A 21,452-nucleotide genomic window follows, 5' to 3' on the forward strand; every position below is an offset into this window, starting at 1 on the left:
AAATCGGTCGTATGTGTTGTGTGAGTTTTATGCAATACAAGTACTACAAAAAACTACATTTGTGTACTACTGTATATTACTCTTTGAATAATTTATTTATGAAGTAATGTTGTATTACATTTTTGTAATCATGTGTTAGATGATGATATTTTGTACTAAATAACTAAAAAAAAGTGTATTTCGAAGAATCTATAAAAAGTATTAGATAACACAATATACAGGTAATAATTTTTTAAAGTAGACATTGATAGTAGCAGAAGAGTTAACAAAGTGGGTAAAGATTACCAAGAAATTCAAGTCGTTTATTATGCAATGTGTTGTCGATAGCCATTTAGAATATGTAAAGGGTAAAAAAACTGCAATGGAAATCTCGAACTCGTTAAAAAGCAGAGTTTTCGTAGAAAGAACTAGATCATCGCAACAACAATCAAATGTGTCTAAAGAAATTATTCGGACAAACCTTACTGACAGCCACTTGCCATGAAACACTACTAGACTACCAATACATTATAATTTAAACTAGACGCCTGTTGAACTGTCGACGGGACTTAATCCAAATTTGTCCACTATCCTAACCAACTAAGGCGCAAAATTGATTCAAGATCAAGAAAACGTATACTTGTTGGTAATACAATGTTATTTTTAATGAAAATTTATTGTTCAAGTCAACCAATGATAAAGAAAAAAAACTTTTATATTTTATAGAAAATTTAGAAAATGTTAAAACAACAAAAGAAAATATTGAATAAAATCCACAAGATGAAAAAAACATTAAAACGTCTGAAACCTAAAATAGATCATATGTCAAGATTTGTAAAATTTATAAATTTATTATTTAACTGGTAAATCATAGTAAAGACTTGGATTATATTGATACGCATGTGCCTGTCTTCGCCATAGTGATTGTTAGCACATTACTAGAATTAGTAGCATACAATAATTTCTCAGGTAAATATCATATTGTTTTGTGGGCAGGTAGTATAATTATTTTAATTTCGTTTTATGCACTGCAATGGACAGAATTTAATAAAAATCACAAGTGGTTTAAAGTATTAAATATCACTAAAATAAATAGTTTATTATATAATACATGAAATTAAATGACAGTTTAGATACAAGTGCGACATATAAATATTATTGAAGTAAAATAAAAACAGTAGATGTGATTAAGTTTTTTAAAAGCTAACTACGATTGAGGGTTTATTTTAATGGAACCATCTCATTGCCTCATTCAAAACGTCTTCATGTTCATTATAAACAGGACGACCCATTGGCCTTGCCGCAGCAATATAGCCGTCATAAGGTTTGTAATGGAATCTGCCGTTTTGTGAAATTAACATACAAACATTATCATCTTGATCAACACGAGCGATTTTTATATACGAATCTGGGAATCGCATACTTCGGAGCAAACCTATTAGAATACATATTTCCTTAAGGTTGGTGAATCCTGGTGTTCCTTTATCTAAAACATTATATCTATTTTTATATTTAGTTCATAATACAGTTTATTCACGTGTAAAAGCAAAATCAAAGAAAAAGAATTTTAAAACACATAAAAAAATCCTATTTTATAAAAAATATTATGAAATTAAATTTATTAAAATTAATTTAAAAATGAATAGCCGCAGTTGGCTTTAAAACTTTTTAAATTTATTTATTGTTATGGATTTAGTTTTTCTTTATTTAATATGTATTTATGAAGTTTGTTACAAGTAGAACAATAATCATAATAGATGTAATATTTACAAAGAGTAGATAGACAGAAAAATGAAGCATACCAAAGGAGGAACTTCGACAATTTTAAATAAAGACATATTTAAATACTAGCAGATTATGATAATAACATTTTATTTAATTCTATGTGTACTATTTTTGTTCTAATCTTAAATATTTTATATATCTTGGAAATTTATTGATAAAAGGGCATTGCAAATGTGACGGATCAAAAAAGTTTAAAATGAAAATAAAAGATTCAAACAAACAAGGTTTAATCATAAAGCTACCAATAGTTGTATGTTAAAATAAGAGCCTAAACAACTCATTCCTATATGTTGTGTGAGTTCTATGCCTACATATATTGTTATATTATTATTGATATAATAATATAAAATGTCAATAATATAATATATTATTGATATGTTTATGTAGCAATCGAAAAAGTTCCACCTTTGGTAATTATTTAGAATATTTGGATAGTATGCTAGTCTACTAGAAAGCAAACGACAGAAATAAATTCTTAAGCATAGGCCGAATATTTAGCGTAGCATCGGCTAAACAAGAATATAAGAAGATAATTCTTCAATCTTCTTATATTCTTGTTGAATGGAATATAAAATTGAATAAAAAATAAAAGTAAAACTAGTACAAATCTACACAAAATATTAATATTTACCTATTGCATCGGTAAGTACATTTTGTGTAACAAAACTCAAATACATTCGTCTACTATCTCCAAGCCAAGACAATGTGCGACGATCATTCTCATAATCTGTGAAAAAAAATTACAGTGTTCTAAATAAAATTTTAAAAAAATGGATAATTGGCTTATAAACTAAGACTTTAGAGCTATTTACGTTTTTTATTAAACGGTTGCTTACTTTCGTTGCAGCGAAGGTTAGGCACAGGGATACCTATACAAAAATTATAAAAATGTTTTAATATTTTACACTAAAAAACTGAAAAAAGTTCGAATTATAATTTAAATGATTATAAAACCTAATAATTATGATTTTTGAAAATAATTCCCATAATTGTGTGTTAGACTTTATATTACTTACCTGTAACTTGGAATATTGCTTCTTGCACTGCCTTCTGATCAGCTATGGCAATATTTTCTGAAATACAAATAAAACAACGTATATTTTCTTATGATAAGAATTTTAATATAATAGATTATGTCTATTTAATTGTTTTAATTTGATTACTTGAGAACTCTTTATTGAATATTTTTGTTAAAACACTTAAAGTAAAATAAAATAAAACTATATAATATATTTTATTATGACAAAAATGGTAATTTATTTTATATTAGGTAAAATATGATTTTCGCATATTAATCAAACAAAAAAAAAATTAACGTAAACAAAAACCGTATAATATAAACTTGTATTAGAAACTGATAGTGTCAGTATTAGGACTATAGAATATATACAAATAGGTACCTGGTAAGTTGGTAATAAATGACTCTTCTAAAATTAAAACAAATATATGTTACCAAGCTATGTGGATAATTTACTATGTATTTATATACTAATTATTTGCAAATTGTAAATCTGATGACATAACATTTACACAAATTACATAAATAACCGAAAAAAGGGGCTGTTCACTAACGGCACAACAGGTTTTAATATTTTTGTAATTTGTAAATATTAAATACATACCTATCCATTCTTTTGTTACATTTAAATTATAATTTTTTTTTTTTTCTATAAATCTCAAGACTAGTTTTTTTTATAGACGACATTGGAAGTTGTCAGGAAAATGAAAGAAAGGACATATTTTTTTAAACAAAAATTTTTCATGTAACTAAACGAAAAAACGAGAGTTACTACTTAGATTTGAAGTAGAGATCTAATATCTAAGGAGTTTTTTTCGGGAAGACTAACATCAATTGTAAGTTTGAGCCATTTGAGAAAAAATTAATTATATTGGTATATAAGAATCTGTGTAAAGTATTAGTAGTACATAATAATTGGTTACCATGCTGAATTGTGAATCTAAAATTTGCTTTATCTGTAATTAAAACGAAAATATGTTATGCCCAAATTAGTTATGAAAAAATATTAAGCCACTCTGTGGAAATCTGCCAATAAGAGATAAGAAATATTATTACCTGGTATAGCCAACATAAAATTAAGTGTCTCTGGAATAAAAATAATACAAATTGATGATTTAATGATGTTAGATTTATTTTTTTGCACAATAGTTTTATTTTATTTACATAATAATGATTACCGAACGTTTTATCTCCGTTAATAATATTTGAAATTACAGTTTCCAGTCCTTTAGGATCTATAAGCAAATAGTGGCTTTAGCTGTACACAAAATTTCAAGTGAAATCTTATAAATGTATATAATTATAAATAAAAATGTTAAGAACAAGAATTTACATAGCTATAAAGTTACTATTTACTTAACGCTACTCAGCCTGTTATGTTGAGAGGACTGAATGTGGTCAGTTAGGTCGACGATTTAAATCCAAAAGCCAGACAAAATTTCGACTACATAGGATGGCCCGATTTTATTTCTTTAGAACAATACGTTTTCTTAGGCAACATAAAACATTATTTATGATGTTTAATTGATTATCAGCCGGATTCACCAACTACTGTTAAATACACTCTAAACACTATGTATGTTAACAGTTCATTAAAAATTAACATCTGATAAAATAAAATAAATTTCTCCATAACATTAGTATTGTTAAATTCTATTTTTTTAAGTTAGCAAAACGTTAGTTGGGTTACCAAAGCTGTTACCTCGATTCCAACATTTTGATTGATTTTGAGAACTAAAGATATGTGATAACTGATAAGTGATTGTAATATTTAATTTGTCAGTTTGTTATTATTTGACATTTTATTTTACTTTATTTTAACATTTCAGATTATATAAATAATTTATACATTTTTTTTAGCTTCTTTGCAAATCGACAAAGGTATTGGTTTTACTCTGATGTGGGCTTTTTTTTTATCTTTATACACTGTAACTTTTTTAATACTTGTCCAATTCATTCGAGTAGCAACTCTATAAATCACAAACTTCATCTAGTTGGTACTTTGCGGGGGGGAGGGGGGTAAAATTTGAAAAAGTTTACTTCTTAACAGTCGAAATTTTAAAAAACAAAAAATAAACAGTACGAGTTTTTAATTTAGAACTTTAACTGGCTATAATTTCAAGAAAAAGTCGGATCGAAATGAAATTTATTAGAAATATTTTAATTGGTATGCTCGCACACGTCAGTTTTATCAAATTTAAATTATACCCTAACTATATGCATATGTATCCATAACTTATTAAACGGGAAAAAATTCGACACTACAGTTTTTCTTTTATTTCCGGAAAACTGTGTTTTCGCAGATTGTGTACATTTCAACAAAAAAACCCTAAAATCTTTAAAAAAAATGTATCAAATCATTAAAACAATTTTGTGTATATCTATGCAGCATGATACTATTAAGTAAAATTGAAAACTGATATTAAATTCGTAATCACCGACCCAAAAAAACATATAATTTGACCACTTTTGATGTCTTTTACATAAAAATCCAGAAAAATGTTTTAGCCTCGATGCAAAGCGACGAAGGTATTGATTTTATCCGAGAGGTCCAGTACAGTAGAGTATAGGCATAATGGAATCAAAGCAACGAAGAGACGGAGAGGTCACAGCTATATAGGAATTATTATAAATAGAAAACATAAAATTGAATAAAATCACTTTCAAATAAACGCTTTGATGCTTATTTGTAAATACAGAACCTCAATTTAAAACTTACTAACTTTGCTGGTTTATACTGTGCTTGGTTTGGACTGTACTGGCTTGAAATTATTAGCTACCGATTTGCATCGAAGCGTTATTTCGAAAGTGATTTTATCACTTTCAGATTTAAAAACTCTTTTAAACGTGTGACTTCCCCGTCGCCACTATGCCCCGACTCAACTAAGTTCCGTCCCCACTATGCCCTGAACCAACTGTACTGGTTTTTAACATATTATTTAGAAAGTCTATACTTTTCTAAAAATAGTTTGTCATCAAAGACAGGCAAGATACTCTTAATAATATTATCTTAATTATAAAATACAATAAATTATGATATACCTATAATGCAAGCCCGTGCCATTTCTTTGTACCTGATCTACCTACATAAAATAACTTATGCTTACCTAATAAAAAATTATCAAAGTTGCCATTTTTACAGTTCTGTAAATACTCATCATAAAGAAGGTCCTCATCAAAGGGGTAATTCATTATTATATAATACTAATATAATCAGTCAGCAAAATTTATGAAACAATTTTTTAACTATAATAATATAAATATTATATATTATATATATATGAGTCTACAGTACATTTAACATGCAGATGTCGAGTTATAAATGTAATAATGTGTTAAGGCTAACAAAACGATGAAACCCAATTTTCATTAACAAATTGTTAAATATAATTATCAATAAATTAATTTCCTAACAAGTGTAGGTGAAACCGGCTGAATATGCTGCAAATTTCATTTATTTAATTACAGAAAACTTAAATATTTCAATAAACGTCGGCTTCCTACATAAATTATAGTACTGTAGCCAAAAAACTCGAATCCTATGCTGTCGAAATTTTGTTAGACTTTTAGGTCTAAAATAAACCAAAATGGCCAATACCCATAAAAAAGTTATTTAAATTAAACGTTGGAGCTTGTACAAAGTAACTGGTAAATAAATTGGCATGGTCGAAATTTATTAAAACTTTTTTTTCCCTTAAATATTGCGTATACAAAACTCCGTTTAATGATAGGAATATATATTTTTTGAATATAAAATATATAATGTATTCGATTTTCTATTACAATTTAGTATTTATACAGAATAATTTGGTATACTGGTACTATATACCCCGTTCACTTATATTCTGAACTGATATAAAAACAAACTATAGCTTGTTTTTAAATTATAAACCATCTGAAAATCAAAATGTATCTTACTTTTAATAGAAGCCTCTCTGATGTGTTTGTCTGTAATAAATAATTTCAAACGTATGTATAAAAATGATAAAATTAAAAAAAAATGTTATATTGTATAAAAATTTGGTACTGACTTGTTTTCTTAACCGAATTTGCATATTCCCCTATGATGAAGAATTAAATATTAAATTTCCCATTCAGATTTTTAACTTCCTTGATGAGTTTCGTGTAAAAATTAAATAATTACCTGTCATAATCGGTGAAACGTTCACAAAGGTAATCGTTATTAAAATGCTGAGAAGCTTCATAGTGCTTGATAATAAAAATGAAACAATTCAAATAATATAACTTATAAGAAAGATGTGAATTATAATAGCTTGTTTTACTTTTTGCGTTACAGTGATTTTCTTGCAACTAGTCGTAAGGTCGGTGTGTATGAAGTAAAATAAAAATATAATTTGCAGTATGCAAAGCACTATAATATTTTATAAAAAACTAGTGCAACACTTGTGGTTTGTATTATAAAAAAAATAACGCATACAGGGTGATTTTTTTTATCGTGGGCAACTCTAAGTCTCATCTTGTTTAATCAATATATTTTTTCTATAGTGTTTTTATGTAATAAGATCTCAATTGTTCATAAATTTCAATCTTCATACCCCCCCCCCTCTTCAAATTAGTTTTTATGATAGTAACTTTAAAAATAATTAAACAAACTGGTTATTAACAGTCTAATTTACTATTCAGTGCATACTTTATGTGTTACCATTTAAGTGTCAAAAGTTGGTGTAAAAATAATTTGTTTGGAAATGGGTAGGATCATAAACATTATGGTGAAATATTGTGTGGCCCATTATTAAAAAATCACCCTGTACATAGTTGTTACATTTTTTAACACATATTTTTTAAACTACAATAACAGCTATCGTATCGGCTATGTGTATCCATGAAATATTAAAACCTATGAGAAAACCCAATATTATATTATTTCACACTGAAAAAACGTTGTAATACGAAAACAAAACAATTATATCTAACGTTTGTTTTTGGTTCCACTACTATTCTGTATTGAGCATTTCTCAATTATATTTTAATACTTCATAACAATTTACACAATCTTAGTACTTATCATAAGTCAAACCAATTAGAAAAACAATGTTTTTTAAAAAAAACAGTACCTTTTTGTGAAACACATGCAATATTTAAATATCTGTTTAATTTATACAATAATATGTTGTTATGAAAAAAAACCAAAAATCCCTTTTTGACTTATTAGGATTGGTGATAATAATTTTCAATAAATTAAAAAATATAGTACAGTGTGTGCCAAAAAATCTTGGAAAATTATTGTTCAAAGTATAAATATTTTCTGAGAAAATTAGTATCTTGCCCAAAATGAATCACACTGTAGATGTGTGCAACCTAAAAAAAAATGTTTTAAATTTTTCTTAAAACTATATTATATTAACACCAATAATTTTATAAATTGATAACGGCTAATTGCATAAAAGAATAGAACTCCGAACAAAGTGTGTCGACTTATGAATCCGAAAACATGGTAGGGTAAGAAATGTTTACTTACTTTTATTGATGATATTGACTGTTTTCCAGTTGTCTAGTCTATTACAAAACAAGTATCAAGGGTTTGATTGTTTTAAATCATATAAAGCATATATATATATACACTGTAATCTGTATGTGTATATATTTTGACTTTAAATTATCTATGCTGAGATGTGATAATGGAAAAGAGTAGTTAAGTAATGTGTTTAAAAGTTTTTGTTAAGTTAAAGAAATTGTGGTCGACTTTACAATTCCCTATATGCCTGAAAACCAATAGTTTAACAGAAAGATTAAACAGAGTATTCGTAGAAAGAACTAGATCATCGCAACAACAATCAAATGTGTCTAAAGAAATTATGCAACCAGGCCGTACCGACAGCCACTTGCCAAGAAAATCTACTAGACTACCAATATATAATAATTTAAACAAGACGCCTGTTGAACTGTCGACTGGACATAACCTAAATTTGTACACTATCCTAACCAACTAAGGCGCAAAATTGATTCAAGATCAAGATAACGCATACTTGTTGGTTATAAAATGACATTTTTAATGAAAATTTATTGTTCAACTCAACCAATGGTAAAGAAAAAAAAACCTTTTATATTTTATGGAAAATTTAGAAAATGTTAAAACAACAAAAGAATATATTGAATAAAATCCACAAGATGAAAAAAACATTAAAACGTCTAAAACCTAAAATAGATCATATGTCGAGATTTGTAAAATTTATAAATTTATTATTTAACTAGTAAATCATAGTAAAGACTTGGATTATATTGATACGTATGCGTCTGTCTTCGCCATAGTGATTGTTAGCACATTACTAGAATTAGTAGCATACAATAATTTCTCAGGTAAATATCATATTGTTTTGTGGGCAGGTAGTATAATTATTTTAATTTCGTTTTATGCACTGCAATGGACAGAATTTAATAAAAATCACAAGTGGTTTAAAGTATTTAATATCACTAAAATAAATAGTTTATTATATAATACATTAAATTAAATGACAATTTAGATACAAGTGCGACATATAAATATTATTGAAGTAAAATGAAAACAGTAGGTCTGATTTAGATTTTTAAAAGCTAACTACGATTGAGGGTCTATTTTACTAAAACCATCTAAACATCTCATTCAAAACGTCTTCAATTGGATTACCCACTGGATTTACCGCAACAATATAGCCCATGTAAGGTCTGTAATGGAATCTGCTATATTGTGAAGTTAAAATACAAACATAACCAGCTTGATCAACACTAGCGGTTTTTATATACGAATCTGGGTATCGCATACTTCGCAGCAAACCTATTAGGATACATATTTCATTAAGGTTGGAGAATTCTGGTCTTCCTTTATCTAAAAAATTTTTAAAAAAATTGTTTTTAAAAACTTGTCAATTTTAGATTATATCTAAATTTTTTTTTTGTTCAAAACACAGTTCTTACACGTGTATAAGCAAAATCATAGAAAAATAATTACATTACACCTAAAAAAAACCCTATTTTATGTAACCTATTTTGAAATAAAATTGATTTGATTGTTATTTATACAAACTTTTACAATTTAGAACAAAAAGCATAATAAATGTAGTATTTACAAAGAGCAGATTGACACAAAAAGAAGCCTCCCCTGGAGGAACTTCGACAAAATTAAATAAAGATATTTTTCAAATTTTTTATTCAATATAACTAGCAGATTAGGATAATGCAGTTTTATTTAATGTTATGTGTACTATCCTTATCTAATGTTAAATCTTTTATATATCTTGCACATTTATTGATAAAATCACATTGTACAATCGACGGATCATAAAAGTTTAAAATGACAATACATTGATAAAAATAACATGGTTTAATCATAATGCTACCAATATTTGTAAGTTAAAATAAGAGTCTAGAAAACTCATTCCTATATGATGTGTGAGTTCTATGCCTACTTGTAATGTTACATTATTATTGATATCATAATATAATCTAATAATATAATATATTATTGATATGTTGATACAGAAATCGGTAATGACGACAATAATAACAACCTGTGGTAATTATTTAGAATATTTTAATAGACAGTATGCTGGTCTACCAGAAAGCAAATGACTAGGTTTGGCATGGGGCATAGGCTATACAAGAATATATGTGAAAAACAGAATTACTAGTTGAGATGTGTATAAATTATAAATGCATTATTTGAATGGTACATCTAATATGATAATTTAAATTAAAAGTAAAACTAGTGAAAATCTACACAAAATATTCACCTATTGCAGTAACAAGTACGTTTTGTGTAACATGTCCAATTATTTTTCGTCTATCTCCTCCAAGCCGAGACAATGTGCTACGATCATTCGAATAATCTATGAAAAAAATAAAGTTACTGTGTTAACAAATAAAATTTAAAAAAAAATGGATAATTGGCTTATAAACTAAGACTTTAGAGCTATTTACGTTATTTATTAAATGGTTGCTTACTTTCGTTGCAGCGAAGGTTAGGCACAGGGATACCTGTACAAAAATTATAAAAATGTTTTAATATTTTACACTAAAAAACTGACAAAAAGTTCGAATTATAATTTAAATGATTATAAAACCTAATAATTATGATTTTTGAAAATAATTCCCATTAATGTGTGTTAGACTTTATATTATTTACCTGTAACTTGGAATATTGCTTCTTGCACTGCCTTCTGATCAGCTATGGCAATATTTTCTGAAATACAAGCAAAATAACATACATTTTCTTATGACAGGAATTTTAATGTAATAGATTATGTCTATTTAATTTTTTTAATTTGATAACATTAGAAGTTTTTAATTAATTAAAAAAAGTAAAATACAACACTTGAAAAATACTATATAATATATTTTATTATGACAAAAATGGTAATTTATTTTATAGTAGGTAAAATATAATTTTCGCATATTAATCAAACAAAAAAAAATTAACGTAAACAAAATACCGTATAATATAAACTTGTATTAGAAACTGATAGTGTCAGTATTAGGACTATAGAATATATACAAATAGGTACCTGGTAAGTTGATAATAAATGACTCTTCTAAAATTAAAACAAATATATGTTACCAAGCTATGTGGATAATTTACTATGTATTTATATACTAATTATTTGCAAATAGTAAATCTGATGACATAACATGTACACAAATTACATAAATGACCGAAAAAAGGGGCTGTTCACTAACGGCACAACAGGTTTTAATATTTTTGTAATTTGTAAATATTAAATACATACCTATCCATTCTTTTGTTACATTTAAATTATAATTTTTTTTTTTTTCTATAAATCTCAAGACTAGTTTTTTTATAGACGACATTGGAAGTTGTCAGAAAAATGAAAGAAAGGACATATTTTTTTAAACTAAAATTTTTTAGTAAAAAATTAAAATTTTCTATGTAACTAAACGAAAAAACGAGAGGTACTACTTATATTTGAAGTAGAGATCTAATATCTAAGGAGTTTTTTTCGGGAAGACTAACATCTATTGAAAGTGTGAGCCTTTGGAGAAAAAATTAACTATATTGGTATATAAGAATCTGTGTGTAAAGTATTAGTAGTATATAATAATAGTTTACCATGCTGAATTGTGAATCTAAAATTTGCTTTATCTGAAATTAAAACGAAAATATGTTTTGCCCAAATTAGTTATTAATTATTATCAAAAACCATGTGAAAATACTTCCAATAAGAGATAAGAAATATTATTACCTGGTATAGCCAACATCAAATTAAGTGTCCCTGAAATAAAAATAATATAAATTGATGAAATAATGATGTTAGATTTATTTACATAATAATGATTACCGAACGTTTTATCTGCGTTAATAATATTTGAAATTGCAGTTTCCAGTCCGTCAGGATCTATAAGCAAATAGTGGCTTTAGCTGTACACAACATTTCAAATGAAATCTTATTAATGTATATAATTATAAATAAAAATGTTTAGAACAAGAATATACATAACTATATAGTGACTATTTACTTAACGCTACTTAGCCTGTTATGTTGAGAGGTTTGAATATGGTCAGTTAGGTCGACGATTTAGACCCAAAAGCCAGACAAAATTTCGACTACATAGGATGGCCCGATTTTATTTCTTTAGAACAATACGTTTTCTTAGGCAACATAAAACATTATTTATGATGTTTAATTGATTATCAGCCGGTTTCACCAACTATTGTTAAATACACTCTAACATAAAATTGAATAAAATCACTTTTAAATAAATGCTTTTATGCTTATTTGTAAATACAAAACCTCAATTTAAAACTTACTAACTTTGCTGGTTTATACTGTGTTTGGTTTGGACTGTACTGACTTGAAATTAATAACTACTGATTTGCATCGAAGCGTTATTTCGAAAGTGATTTTATCACTTTCAGATTTCAAAACTCTTTTAAACCTGTGACTTCCCCGTCACCACTACGCCCCGACTCAACTAAGCTCCGTCCCCACTATGCCCTGAATCAACTGTACTGGTTTTTAACATATTATTTAGAAAGTCAATACTTTTCTAAAAATAGTTTGTCATCAAAGACAGGCAAGATACTTTTAATAATATTATCTTAATTATAAAATACAATAAATTATGATATACCTATAATGCAAGTCCGTGCCATTCCTTTGTACCTGAATACCTACATAAAATAACTTATGCTTACCTAATAAAAAATTATCAAAGTTGTCATTTCTTCAGTTCTGTAAATACTCATTATAAAGAAGGTCCTCATCAAAGGTGTAATTCATTATTATATATTACTAATATGCTCAGTCAACAAAATTTATGAAACAATTTTTTAACTATAATAATATAAATATTATATATTATATATATGAGTCTACATTACATTTAACATGCAGATGTCAATTGATAAATGTAATAATGTGTTAAGGCTAACAAAACGATGAAACCCAATTTTCATTAACAAATTGTTAAATATAATTATCAATAAATTAATTTTCTAACAAGTGTAGGTGAAACCGGCTGAATATGTTGCAAATTTCATTTATTTAATTACAGAAAACTTAAATATTTCAATAAAAGTCGGCTTCCTACATAAATTATAGTACTGTAGCCAAAAAACTCGAATCCTATGCTGTCGAAATTTTGTTAGACTTTTAGGTCTAAAATAAGCCAAAATGGCCAATAACAATAAAAAAAAAATATTTAAATTAAACCTTGAAGCTTGAACAAAGTAACTGGTAAATAAATTGTCATGGTCGAAATTTATTAAAACTTATTTTTCCCTTAAATATTACGTATACAAAACTCCGTTTAATGATAGGAATAAATATTTTTTGAATATAAAATATATAATGTATTCGATTTTCTATTACAATTTAGTATTTATACAGAATAATTTAGTATACTGGTACTATATACCCCGTTCACTTATATTCTGAACTTATATAAAAACAAACTATACCTTGTTTTTAAATTATAAACCATCTGAAAATCAAAATGTATCTTACTTCTACTATAAGCCTCTCTGATGTGTTTGTCTGTAATAAATAATTTCAAACGTATGTATAAAAATGATAAAATTAAAAAAAAATGTTGTATAAAAATTTGGTACTGACTTGTTTTCTTAACCGAAATTGCATATTCCCCTATGATGAAGAATTAAATATTAAATTTCCCATTCAGATTTTTAACTTCCTTGATGAGTTTCGTGTAAAAATTAAATAATTACCTGTCATTATCGGTGAAACGTTCACAAAGGTAATCGTTATTAAAATGCTGAGAAGCTTCATAGTACTGGACAATAAAAATGAAACAATTCAAATAGTATAACTTATAAGAAAGGTATGAATTATAATAGCTTGTTTTACTTTTTGCGTTACAGTGATTTTCTTGCAACTAGTCGTAAAGCTGGTGTGTCGTTATACCAACGAAAGAAGTAAAATAAAAATATAATTTGCAGTATGCAAAGCACTATAATATTTTATAAAAAACTAGTGCAACACTTGTGGTTTGTAGTATAAAAAAAATAACGCATACAGGGTGATTTTTTTTATCGTGGGCAACTCTAAGTCTCACCTTGTTTAATCAATATATTTTTTCTATAGTGTTTTTATGTAATAAGATCTCAATTGTCCATAAATTTCAATGTTCATACCCCCTCCCCCCCTCTTTAAATTAGTTTTTATGATAGTTACTTTAAAAATAATTATCCAAACTGGTTATTAACAGTCTAATTCACTATTCAGTGCATACTTTATGTGTTACCATTTAAGTGTCAAAAGTTGGTGTAAAAATAATTTGCTTGGAAATGGGTAGGATCATAAACATTATGGTGAAATATTGTGTGGCCCATTATTAAAAAATCACCCTGTACATAGTTGTTACATTTTTTAACACATATTTTTTAAACTACAATAACAGCTATCGTATCGGCTATGTGTATCCATGAAATATTAAAACCTATGAGAAAATACAAAATTATATTATTTCACACGCGTGGAAAAAAAACGCGCACTGAAAAAACGTTGTAATACGAAAACAAAACAATTATATCTAACGTTTATTTTTGGTTCCAAAGTGTGTCGACTTATGAACCCGAATACATGGTAGGGTAAGAAATGTTTACTTACTTTTATTGATGATAATGACTGTTTTCCAGTTGTCTAGTCTATTACAAAACAAGTATCAAGAGTTTGATTGTTTTAAATCATATAAAGCATATATATATACACTGTAATCTGTATATATATTTTGACTTAAAGTTATAAATGCTGAGATGTGATAATGGAAAAGAGTGGTAAGTAATGTGTTTAAAAGTTGTTGTTAAGTTAAAGAAATTGTGGTCAACTTTACAATTCCATATACGCCTGAAAACGAATAGTTTAACAGAAAGTTTAAACAGAGTATTCGTAGAAAGAACTAGATCATCGCAACAACAATCAAATGTGTCTAAAGAAATTATGCAACCAGCCCGTACCGACAGCCACTTGCCAAGAAAATCTACTAGACTACCAATATATAATAATTTAAACAAGACGCCTGTTGAACTGTCGACTGGACATAACCTAAATTTGTACACTATCCTAACCAACTAAGGCGCAAAATTGATTCAAGATCAAGATAACGCATACTTAGTGGTTATAAAATGAAATTTTTAATGAAAATTTATTGTTCAACTCAACCAATGGTAAAGAAAAAAAACCTTTTATATTTTATGGAAAATTTAGAAAATGTTAAAACAATAGAAGAAAATATTGATTAAAACCCACAAAATGAAAAAACATTAAAACGTCTAAACCTAAAATAGATCATATGTCGAGATTTGTTAAATTTATAAATTTATTATTTAAGTAGTAAATCATAGTAAAGGCTTGGATTATATGCTTGGATACCTATGCGCCTGTCTTCGCCATAGTGATTGTTAGCACATTACTAGCACTAGTAGTATACAATAATTTCTCAAGGCGGTATCACAGCTACGCCGTGCGTCGTGTCGTATGCCTTATATCGCCTTCTGATTGGCCGTTGTAATCACGGTATCATTGAGTAACCATGACCTACCGGTTATTGCTAGAGTTGAGCTGAGCTCAACTTTTGTATCGTGTGGTATAGGTGGTTGAAGTATGGCAATTGCGGTCAATTGATTTTTTATCAATTATCAATTAGAACATACTTATTACTATCACTATCTGCATTAAATGCCGGTTTGTCATTGATGGGCCGTATACGGTATATTTAAAAGTAATTATTTTATCAAATTTCAATTTAATTCGCGAGTACTCTATGGCATTCACTGATTAGGTGTAACCACAATAGATAATTACAAAATTGGTATTGTACATTTACCATTAGTAACTTTAAGTGGCCACGCCCACTTTTTAAATCGTACGACACGATAGACGACGTAGCTGTGATAACGCCTTCAGGTAGACATCGTATTGTTTTGTGGGCAGCTAGTATTATTATTTTAATTTCGTTTTATGCACTGCAATGGATAGAACTTAATAAAATCACAAGTGGCTTAAAGTATTAAATATCACTAAAAGAAATTGTTTATTATGTAAAACATTAAATAAAATGACAATTTAAATACAAGTGCGACATATAAATATTATTGAAGTAAAATGAAAACAGTAGACGCGATTAAGTATTTTAAAAGCTAACTACGATTGAGGGTATATTTTACAAGAGCCATCTCATTGCCTCATCCAAAACGTCCTCATATTCATTATGAACAGGACGACCCATTAGCCTTACCACAGCAATATAGCCGTCATGAGGTTTGTAATGGAATCTGCCGTTTTGTGAAATTAAAATACAAACATTATCATCTTGATCAACACGAGCGATTTTTATATACGAATCTGGGAATTGCATACTTCGGAGCAAACCTATTAGAATACATATTTCCTTAAGGTTGGTGAATCCTGGTGTTCCTCTACCTAAAAAAAAAATGTTTTTAAAAATTTGTCTATTTTAGATTATATCTACTTTAATTTTTTGTTCAAAACACAGTTTATACATATGTAAACGCAAAAACAAAGAAAAAGAATAATATTACACATAAAAAAAACCCTATTTAAAGTAACCTATTTTAAAATTAAATTTATTAAAATACATTTAAAAATGAATAACCGCAGTTTGCTTTAGAATTTTTTAAATTTATTTATTGTTATGGATTTAGTTTTTCTTTATTTAATATGTGAATTTGAAGTTTGTTAAAAGTGAACAATCATCATAATAGATGTAATATTAACAAAGAGTAGATAGACAAAAAAATAAGCCTACCAACGGGGGAACAAATTTAAATAAAGACATATTTCAAATTTTGTATTCTACAAAACTAGCATACTACGATAATAACATTTTACTTAATTTTATGTGTACTATTCTTGTTCTAATCTTAAATCTTTTATATATCTTGCAAAACTATTGATAAAAGGGCATTGTAAAAGTTTAAAATGGCAATAAATAAATAAAACAAACAAGGTTAATCATAATGCTACCAATAGTTGTATGTTAAAATAAGAGTCTAAAAAACTCATTATCTTATATGTTGTGTGAGTTCTATGCCTACTTGTATTGTTACATTATTATTGATATAATAATATAATATATTATCGATATGTTTATGTAGAAATCGAACACAACGATAATAATAAAAGATCCACCTTTGATAATTATTTAGAATATTTGAATAGACAGTATGCTGGTATACTAGAAAGCAAACGAAGGTAATACTTTCTTAAACGTATACCGAATATCTAGCGTAGCATCGGCTATACAAGAATATAAGTGGATAGAAGAATTACTTGTTGAGATAAAGTGTATAAGTTATAATTAATATATTATTTGAATGGTACATTGAATAAATTATTTACAATTAAAAGTATATATAGTAGAAAACTACAAAAATATTTATATTTACTTATTGCAGCCTTAAGTAACGTAAATGTAACAAATCTCATTAACATTCGTCTGTTTTCTCCAAGCCAAGACAATGTGCGACGATCATTCTTATAATCTGTGAAAAAAATAAGTTATAGTGTTATAAAAAAAGTTTAAAAAAAATGGTTAATTGGCTTATAAACTAGGACTTTAGGGCTATTTACGTTATTTATTAAATGGTTGCTTACTTTCGTTGCGGCGAAGGTTAGGTACAGGGATACCTGTACAAAAATTATAAAAATGTTTTTATATTTTACACTAAAAAACTGACAAAAAAGATTGAATTATAATTTAAATGATTATAAAACTTAATAATTATGATTTTTGAAAATAATTCCCATTAATGTGTGTTAGACTTTATATTATTTACCTGTAACTTGGAATATTGCTTCTTGCACTGCCTTCTGATCAGCTATGGCAATATTTTCTGAAATATAAGCAAAATAACATACATTTTCTTATGACAGGAATTTTAATGTAATAGATTATGTCTATTTAATTTTTTTAATTTGATAACATTAGAAGTTTTTAATTAATTAAAAAAAGTAAAATACAACACTTGAAAAATACTATATAATATATTTTATTATGACAAAAATGGTAATTTATTTTATAGTAGGTAAAATATAATTTTCGCATATTAATCAAACATAAAAAATTAACATGGTACGTAAACAAAAACCGTATAATATAAACTTGTATGAGAAACTGATAGTGTCAGTATTAGGACTATAGAATATATACAAATAGGTACCTGGTAAGTTGATAATAAATGTGTCGTCTAAAATTAAACAAATATAAGTTATCAAGCTATGTGGATAATTTACTATGTATTTATATACTAATTATTTGCAAATAGTAAATCTGATGACCTAACATGAACACAAATGACATAAATGACCAAAAAAAGGGGCTGTTCACTAACGGCACAACAGGTTTTAATATTTTTGTAATTTGTAAAATATTTAATATATACCTATCCATTCTTTTGTTTCATTTAAATTATAATTTTTTTTTTTTTAATAAATCTCAAGACTAGTTTTTTGTATAGATGACATTGGAAGTTGTCAGAAAAATGAAAGAAAGGACATATTTTTCAAACTAGAATTTTTCAGTAAAAAAATAATATTTTCTATGTAAATAAACGAAAAAACGAGAGGAACTACTTAGATTTGAGGTAGAGATCTAAGGAGTTTTTTATTTGGGAAGACTAACATCAATTGAAAGTGTGAGCCATCGGAGAAAAAATTAATTATAATGGTGTATAAGAATCTGTGTAAAGTATGAGTAGTATATAATAATTGGTTACCATGCTGAATTGTGAATCTAAAATTTGCTTTATCTGTAATTAATACGAAAATATGTTATGCCCAAATTAGTTATTAATTATTATCAAGAACCATGTGAAAATACTTCCAATAAGAGATAAGAAATATTATTACCTGGTATAGCCAACATCAAATTAAGTGTCCCTGAAATAAAAATAATATAAATTGATGAAATAATGATGTTAGATTTATTTACATAATAATGATTACCGAACGTTTTATCTGCGTTAATAATATTTGAAATTGCAGTTTCCAATCCGTCAGGATCTATAAGCAAATAGTGGCTTTAGCTGTACACAAAATTTCAAGTGATATCTTATTAATGTATATAATTATAAATAAAAATGATTAGAACAAGTATATATATAACTATATAGTGACTATTTACCTAACGCTACTCAGCCTGTTATGTTGAGAGGATTAAATATGGTCAGTTAGGTCGAAGATTTAGACCCAAAAGCCAGACAAAATTTCGACTACATAGGATGGCCCGATTTTATTTCTTTAGAATAATACGTTTTCTTAGGCAACATAAAACATTATTTGTGATGTTTAATTGATTATCAGCCAGTTTCACCAACTATTGTTAAATACACTCAAACATAAAATTGAATAAAATCACTTTTAAATAAATGCTTTTATGCTTATTTGTAAATACAGAACCTCAATTTAAAACTTACTAACTTTGCTGGTTTATACTGTGTTTGGTTTGGACTGTACTGACTTGAAATTATTAACTACTGATTTGCATCGAAGCGTTATTTCGAAAGTGATTTTATCACTTTCAGATTTCAAAACTCTTTTAAACCTGTGACTTCCCCGTCACCACTACGCCCCGACTCAACTAAGCTCCGTCCCCACTATGCCCTGAATCAACTGTACTGGTTTTTAACATATTATTTAGAAAGTCAATACTTTTCTAAAAATAGTTTGTCATCAAAGACAGGCAAGATACTTTTAATAAAATTATCTTAATTATAAAATACAATAATTTATGATATACCTATTAAATCGAAATTTATTAAAACTTATTTTTCCCTTAAATATTACGTATATCAAAACTCCGTTTAATGATAGGAATATATATTTTTTGAATATAAAATATATAATGTATTCGATTTTCTATTACAATTTAGTATTTATACAGAATAATTTAGTATACTGGTACTATATACCCCGTTCACTTATATTCTGAACTTATATAAAAACAAACAATACCTTGTTTTTAAATTATAAACCATCTGAAAATCAAAATGTATCTTACCTCCACCATAAGCCTCTCTGATGTGTTTGTCTGTAATAAATAATTTCAAACGTATGTATAAAACTTATAAAATTAAAAAAAAATGTTATATCGTATAAAGATTTGGTACAGACTTGTTTTCTTAACCGAAATTGCATATTCCCCTATGATGAAGAATTAAATATTAAATTTCCCATTAAGATTTTTAACTTCCTTGATGAGTTTCGTGTAAAAATTAAATAATTACCTGTCATTATCGGTGAAACGTTCACAAAGGTAATCGTTATTAAAATGCTGAGAAGCTTCATAGTACTGGACAATAAAAATGAAACAATTCAAATAATATAACGTATAAGAAAGATGTGAATTATAATAGCTTGTTTTACTTTTTGCGTTACAGTGATTTTCTTGCAACTAGTCGTAAGGTCGGTGTGTATGAAGTAAAATAAAAATATAATTTGCAGTATGCAAAGCACTATAATATTTTATAAAAAACTAGTGCAACACTTGTGGTTTGTATTATAAAAAAAATAACGCATACAGGGTGATTTTTTTTATCGTGAGCAACTCTAATTCTCATCTTGTTTAATCAATATATTTTTTCTATAGTGTTTTTATGTAATAAGATCTCCATTGTCCACAAATTTCAATGTTCATACCCCCTCCCCCAATTCAAATTAGTTTTTATGATATTAACTTAAAAAATATTTATTCAAAACTGGTTATTAACCGTCTAATTCACTATTCAATGCATACTTTATGCGTTACCATTTAAGTGTCAAAAGTTGGTGTGAAAATAATTTGTTTGGAAAGGGGTAGGAGGATCATAAACATTATGGTGAAATATTGTATGGCTCATTATTAAAAAATCACCCTGTACATAGTTGTTACATTTTTCAACACATATTTTTTAAACTACAATAACAGCTATCGTATCGGCTATGTGTATCCATGAAATATTAAAACCTATGAGAAAACCCAATATTATATTATTTCACACGCGTGGAAAAAAAACGCGCACTGAAAAAACGTTGTAATACGAAAACAAAACAATTATATCTAACGTTTGTTTTTGGTTCCAAAGTGTGTCGACTTATGAACCCGAATACATGGTAGGATAAGAAATGTTTACTTACTTTTATTGATGATAATGACTGTTTTTCAGTTGTCTAGTCTATTACAAAACAAGTATCAAGAGTTT

At 26.9% G+C, this 21,452-nt stretch overlaps 2 protein-coding genes across 5 annotated transcripts in view; both read right to left on the reverse strand.

Annotated features, from left to right (window-relative positions):
- The window catches only part of LOC126842399 (uncharacterized), a 50,646-nt gene extending 29,971 nt beyond the window's left edge, over positions 1–20,675 (reverse strand). The window contains exons 1-5 of the mRNA XM_050579400.1: positions 20,499–20,675; positions 20,386–20,415; positions 20,273–20,302; positions 19,219–19,275; positions 11,977–12,006 (exon numbers count right to left, since the gene is read on the reverse strand). Of these exons, the coding sequence (XP_050435357.1) occupies positions 11,977–12,006; positions 19,219–19,275; positions 20,273–20,302; positions 20,386–20,415; positions 20,499–20,559 (208 nt within the window). The 5' untranslated portion in view covers positions 20,560–20,675. The remainder of the gene's footprint in view (positions 1–11,976; positions 12,007–19,218; positions 19,276–20,272; positions 20,303–20,385; positions 20,416–20,498) is intronic.
- LOC126842398 (uncharacterized) lies at positions 1,097–20,683 on the reverse strand. 4 transcript variants are annotated; one of them, XM_050579398.1, is made up of 12 exons: positions 20,638–20,683; positions 6,927–6,991; positions 6,814–6,843; positions 6,701–6,730; positions 3,961–4,017; positions 3,839–3,868; positions 3,706–3,738; positions 3,165–3,191; positions 2,781–2,837; positions 2,601–2,633; positions 2,396–2,491; positions 1,097–1,465 (listed from the first exon to the last, which is right to left on the reverse strand). In XM_050579398.1, exons 2-12 carry the CDS (start codon positions 6,985–6,987, stop codon positions 1,206–1,208), a joined length of 714 nt encoding a protein of 237 aa, XP_050435355.1. In that variant the 5' UTR covers positions 6,988–6,991; positions 20,638–20,683; the 3' UTR covers positions 1,097–1,205. The 4 variants fall into 4 exon arrangements, with proteins under 4 accessions (XP_050435355.1, XP_050435356.1, XP_050435354.1 ...); XM_050579399.1 differs by lacking the exon at positions 20,638–20,683 and adding an exon at positions 14,101–14,254; XM_050579397.1 differs by lacking the exon at positions 20,638–20,683 and adding an exon at positions 7,066–7,111.
- Between the last annotated feature and the right edge of the window lie 769 nt (positions 20,684–21,452).

Source organism: Adelges cooleyi, unplaced genomic scaffold (genome assembly GCF_023614345.1).
Source record: "Adelges cooleyi isolate 19-005CV unplaced genomic scaffold, UGA_ACOO_1.1 ACOO_flye_CR_arks_rails_tigmint_CR_PRNA_519, whole genome shotgun sequence".
Lineage (NCBI taxonomy): Eukaryota > Metazoa > Arthropoda > Insecta > Hemiptera > Adelgidae > Adelges > Adelges cooleyi.

Bases quoted from the DNA above. Each gene is read 5' to 3' on its own strand.
- LOC126842398 (XM_050579398.1), bottom strand. From the start codon at position 6,987: ATGAAGCTTCTCAGCATTTTAATAACGATTACCTTTGTGAACGTTTCA. The intron at 3,192-3,705 runs GTAACCAATTAT...TTTTAATTTTAG, and splicing joins TAGATTCACAATTCAGCATG to AAGAGTCATTTATTACCAAC. The intron at 1,466-2,395 runs GTAAATATTAAT...ATAATGTTTTAG, and splicing joins TGTACTTACCGATGCAATAG to ATAAAGGAACACCAGGATTC.